The sequence below is a fragment of the Suricata suricatta genome, chromosome 13 (genome assembly GCF_006229205.1).
Source record: "Suricata suricatta isolate VVHF042 chromosome 13, meerkat_22Aug2017_6uvM2_HiC, whole genome shotgun sequence".
Taxonomy (NCBI): domain Eukaryota; kingdom Metazoa; phylum Chordata; class Mammalia; order Carnivora; family Herpestidae; genus Suricata; species Suricata suricatta.
Window position 1 is genome coordinate 89431558 of NC_043712.1, and position 5109 is coordinate 89436666.

Sequence of the window (5109 nt, forward strand, 5' to 3'; positions counted from 1 at the left end):
GCCTCTCGGCCCGACCCACCCAGCCAGGGACACCCCCACAGGCGGTCCGGGCCCCAGGGCGCAGGCTTACCGATCACACTCTTGGCAAAGGACGCCCTTTTGAGGGTGGCCAGTCCCAAGTCGCCGATCTTCACGGAGCCGGTGGGCCCAGTGATGAAGATGTTGTCGCACTTGAGGTCACGGTGGATGATGGGGGGCGTCCTGGTGTGCAGGAACAGCAGCCCCTTCAGGATCTGCCGGCACCAGCTGCGCAGCACCTTGGGCTTCATCACCTTGAACCGCTTCAGGTACCTGCAGGCGGGGGCACGGCTCACCTGTGGCTCCCGCGGAGGGGGCCCCAAATCTACCACCCAGACGGAGGTGCTGCCGAGAGAGGCACCAGGACACGGGAGCTGCCATGGGCCCTGCACCCGAACCGGGCCGGCCCCAGAGATGTGGCCCTCGGGCAGGGGCGTGCTCACGTCTTCAATGTCCCCGAGGTCATCAGCTCGGTCACCAGAACGATGCACCTCTTCCCCCTGGCGCTGGACTCCCAGAAGTCATAGAAGCGCACGATGTTGGGGTGCTGCAGGCCCTTGAGCATCTCAGCCTCCTCTTTGAACCGCTGCCTCTCCAGCTTGGTGAGCTTCCGGTCCTGGAGAAACACACAGGCTGAGGGGCCTTCCGCAGAGCCAGGGTGCCCAGGGTCGCAGAGAGTTTGGCCCGTCCCTCTGCTGGGTCCTCCCACACCCCGCAGCCTCGTGGCCCTGGATGAGGCACTGCCTGCACGGAGACCTCAGCAGAAGGACCTCTGGGAGCCAGAGACATGCGGAAAATCCACACCACAGGATACACACACTTTCTCCAAAAAAACACCTTAGATGGCTCAGGCCCTCAGTACCCAATTCTCAGTGATGCCACAGGACAGACCTTGGCCTGCCTCCAGCTGACACGCAGCTTCCAGGACGTGCTCAACCAGAGCAGAGGAAATGGAAAAGCAGGAGACTCACAGGAGACCAAGGTCCCGCCAGGCCCCCCAGAGCTGGAGGGCATGGCAGGCACGACCTGAAGTTTACAGTGGACATGGGACCCCTGTGCAGGGCCACACACACCCCCTTCACCACACTTAAGCCCCCTCCAGCGCCCTCCCTGCACCCCTTGTCCCCAGGTGCCACCACCCAGCCCTGCCTGCTGGGCCCGGCCCTGCTAGAACCTCTCCGGTGGGCTCTCAGCACAAAGTGCTGTCATTTCCAGCCTCACCCCATGCGAGGCCTCACCTCTGTGGGTCCCAGCATGGCCGTCTCCTCACCCCTGTGCCCCCCGCCAGCCCCCCACAAGGACACAGAGGCCTCCAGACACGGAACAGTGACTTTTGAGAAGCAAGTGAATGTGGACTGACGGGGGGGTTGGAGCTGAAAGGAAACACAGGCCAAGGCTTTTCGGCCTTTCTGAAAGACCCCAAAATACACCACGTGGACTCCCTCCAACCCCGAGAGGAAAGAGGCCTGGGCTCAGGACGAGGCCATCATCTGGTTAAGAAATCCCACCCCGAGGAGCCCCCTCCTGCCGGCCCCACCCCCACAGCCCTCTACGGCCTGTATGTGCACGTGGGTCCGCGGCCTGACACCAGCACAAGGAACCCCAGAAAAACAAATAATTGAGGGACAGAGGCAGCTTCCAAAAACTAGTTCATGAGCTCACCGGGATCCAAGAGGTTGACACACATAAAAAAGAGCAAGATTCAACTTAAAAAGGAATACTCAAGAAAGTGCTCTTGCAAACTAAGGTTCCACGTTTTAAAAAGAAGATATTCTGTAATCAAACCCAATATTGAGTACAAAAGAGTCAACATTTAATCCAGACAAGAACAAGCAAACAGGTTCCATTCATCAAAAATGAGGATTTACAGGACGCCTGGGTGGCCCAGTCAGTTAAGCGTCCGACTTCGGCTCAGGTCATGATCTCACGGTTCGTGGGTTCAAGCCCCGTGTCAGTGCTGACAGCTCAGCGCCTGGAGCTGCTTCAGATTCTGTGTCTTCCTCTCTCTCTGTCCCCGCCCACCAAAATAAAATAAGACATTATAAAAATTTTTTAATGAGAATGTACTTAAGAGAATAAACGTCAAGCCAGACTGAAAAAACTATTCTCTGTGATGTACCTGACACGCGATCCTACCCCGGATACAGACAGGACTCCTACAATTCTCTAATAAAACAAGACTTGAAGAGGCTAAGATGAAAAAAATGGCTAACGAGCATATGACAAGGCACTCGCCATCCTAAGTCACCAGAAAAATGCCCACTACTGCCGGAGACGTGCCCCCCATGAGAGACGGACCCTTCCAACCGCCAGGAGGCCAGGAGCGGCTGGGGCGTCGGGACACACGGCTGTTGGAAGCGTCAGGAGGCCACACGCAGGGTCCCCACGCGCTCCAGGCCCAGCCGCGACCCTCAGGTACCCAGCCCAGATGGCACACGGCCTGAAGCAGCTCTGCTCCTAACAGCACCGAACTCCAGAAAGGGCAGAGCGAACACAGGCTGTGACAGAGGCTGCTCATCTCTGTGACAGCAGCAGTGGGGACATTCCACCTCCCAACGGAAGACGTGGGTCACACAGGCATGTCATGTGTCATCTCGTCAACTCGGACACATAAGATCTGAGTCTCGTGACACGTAAGTGATACCTTATTTTTCAAACATAAAGAAGTAAAGTGAAAACATGCAGTAACCAAATGAGAGCAACAGAAGAGAAAGGAAGAAATGCGGACAGCCGGAGGCTGCAGGAGGAGAGCCCGGCCCAGGAAGTAGGCGACAGCAGAGCAGCGGCCCCCAGAGCCGAAGGAGGGCCCTTTAGGAAACAGCAGTGTGCGGCCAGAGAAGCAGGAAACCCGTCCTAGTCCAGACCCTTCCATGATGCCTGGGGGCAACTCCCACCTACAGAGGACGCGGGGCCGGGCACTGGCATCAGCAATGCTGGCCTCAAAGTGCCAATCCAGCCTAGAGTCCCACAGCCAGCCACACGCCCGAACACTTACTGGCCCACACGGGAGAGCCAAAGGCTCCTGGCACCTGGGTGCGGCGGCCGCTGCAGGAGCAGGGCCCACAACTCACAGCACTGCCCCCGGGAGGGGACGGCAAAGCTGGCCCAGAGCCCAGGAGGGGCCACTGACCTGGCCGAGTCGTGTAGGGGCAACGGGCAGCACCGCATCGGGGAGGAGGACGTGGGGGGTGGGGGGGCTGTGCCATGTGGGGAGGAGGGTGGGGGGAGGGGGCCCGGGCCGTGTTGGGGAGGGGGGTGGGGGGAGGGCCTGAGCCAAGTGGGGCAGGCGGGCAGCACCGTGTGGGGGAGGGCAGGGTGCCCCAGACCGGGATGCCTGAGTGGGGGGCTGTGCCCAGCACGCGTGCCCCACCTCCACTGCCAGCTCCGCTGCCAGCCTCACCCACTCTGGTCACTGACTCTGGAGAAAACAGGATCGTTTGCCCGCATGTCGTGTTTGCCCTATTTCAGCATCTATCATCAGAAATGAAAGATCTCCCTGCACTTTTAGAGAAAAAGTTCGTGTCACAAATGACATAACCTACCAGCCTCAAGAGGGAGAGGAGGACACCCCACGTATGCCGAAGGTGCTAAATCAAAGACTCGGGTGGAATGTGCCCAGACGTCCAGGACGGTGCCTCTGGGGCCCGGAGGTGGGGGGAGCAGGCCTCATTTACATGCCAAGCCGCAGGACTATTTTTAACTTCACAACACACTGCCTGATAACTGAAAAGGTCAGGGGTGCGTCCTCAGCGCTTCCCGCCCCTCACAGAGCTGGCCCGGGCTGGGCCTGGGCGCTGGGGGCGGGTCACGGGGGGCAGCCCTGTCACACCAGCGCCTCTGAGCAGGGGGAGCCGCCCCAGCAAGGGCGTGCTGTCCTGACGTGCCAGGACGCCTCGAGGTCTGAAGCGGGCAAGAGGAAGGCCCCCAGGCCCGCGTGGGCTGGCAGCCCGCAGGACGGTTCGCCCCTCCCGGACACAGGGGACAGGTTGCTTACACGGCCTTCCTACCACCAGAGGACTGGGCCACCAGCTGCGCTGGGGCGGGGTGGAGCGGGGGGTTCCCTGGCTGCTCTGGGGCAGGGGCTGGCTCTCCTCAGGCAGGCAAAGCCCAGCCAGCCCTGTGAGGAGTGGAGCCGCCTGGCAACCCCGAGCCCAGGCAGGGGACGGGCACGGAGGGGGGCGTGAGCAGCCAGCGGGACAGTGCCCAGAATCAGCAAAGCCAGAATCCTGGGTGACAACCTGGCACAGGCTGTCTCTCTGGCCCACGTAGCTATAAAGCAAAACAAAGGAAAGCTCCAGGGGCCTCTGTGGAGAACGGTCCCGTGTGAGGGGACCAGCCCAGGATGGGGGTCCCCAGCCCCCATGGGGGGATGTCAGGCAGGCTCAGGCTCCACCCAGTGGCTGCGGTGCTGTAATGGCGGGGAAGGGGTGTCCAGGACGTCCCTGGGGTGCTGACCACACAGGGAGAGCTCGGGGACCCGTGCGCCTCATTCAGCCACCAGATGTCCCTGCGGTTCTGGGCACGCAGGACAGGCCTGGGTTGGGGCAGTCCGACCTGCAACCACAGCGTGCCACCGCCGGGGTGACAGGAGGGCCGGGCGGCGCTGGCCGGGGCAGCCTGGTGCTGGGGAAAACCCTGTGGCCTACGGAGAAGAGTCCCCACGCCTGCACGGGCCGCCTGCGGTTTCCGTGGGCACCGGGCGGGCGGCCACAGGGCCCCCGAGGGCAGGCGGGAAGCTGGAGGCTCCGGACCCCGCAGCTCCCCCCTTGGCAGCAGCGATGTTCTCCTTCCCACGGTGACCTGCTCCCTCTCACGTTCACTGCAGGTTTAAAAATAAACTCCGTTCTCTTAAACCAAGGACTCTCCACAGCCTCACTCGTCTGCAACAGCAGCCTGCGAGCCAGCGTAGGCTTCTCCTGATTGGTGTTTACGATAAACCGTTGTGACTAACGCGAGGGGCGCTCGGTGGCTGCCACCAAAGGGAGGAAGCGCAGAGGCAGGGCCCCCTGTGGCACAGTTGGCACGGGCAGGGTCAGCGGGCACAGTTGGCATGGGCAGGGTCAGTGGGCACGGACAGCATGGGCACAGTCG

The 5109-nt window shown here is 61.3% G+C and overlaps 1 protein-coding gene across 1 annotated transcript in view; it reads right to left on the reverse strand.

Annotated features, from left to right (window-relative positions):
* Positions 1–5109, reverse strand: part of WNK2 (WNK lysine deficient protein kinase 2) — a 106403-nt gene that overhangs the window by 74088 nt on the left and 27206 nt on the right. The window contains exons 2-3 of the mRNA XM_029919702.1: positions 462–634; positions 71–291 (exon numbers count right to left, since the gene is read on the reverse strand). Coding sequence (XP_029775562.1) covers positions 71–291; positions 462–634 — 394 coding nt within the window. The remainder of the gene's footprint in view (positions 1–70; positions 292–461; positions 635–5109) is intronic.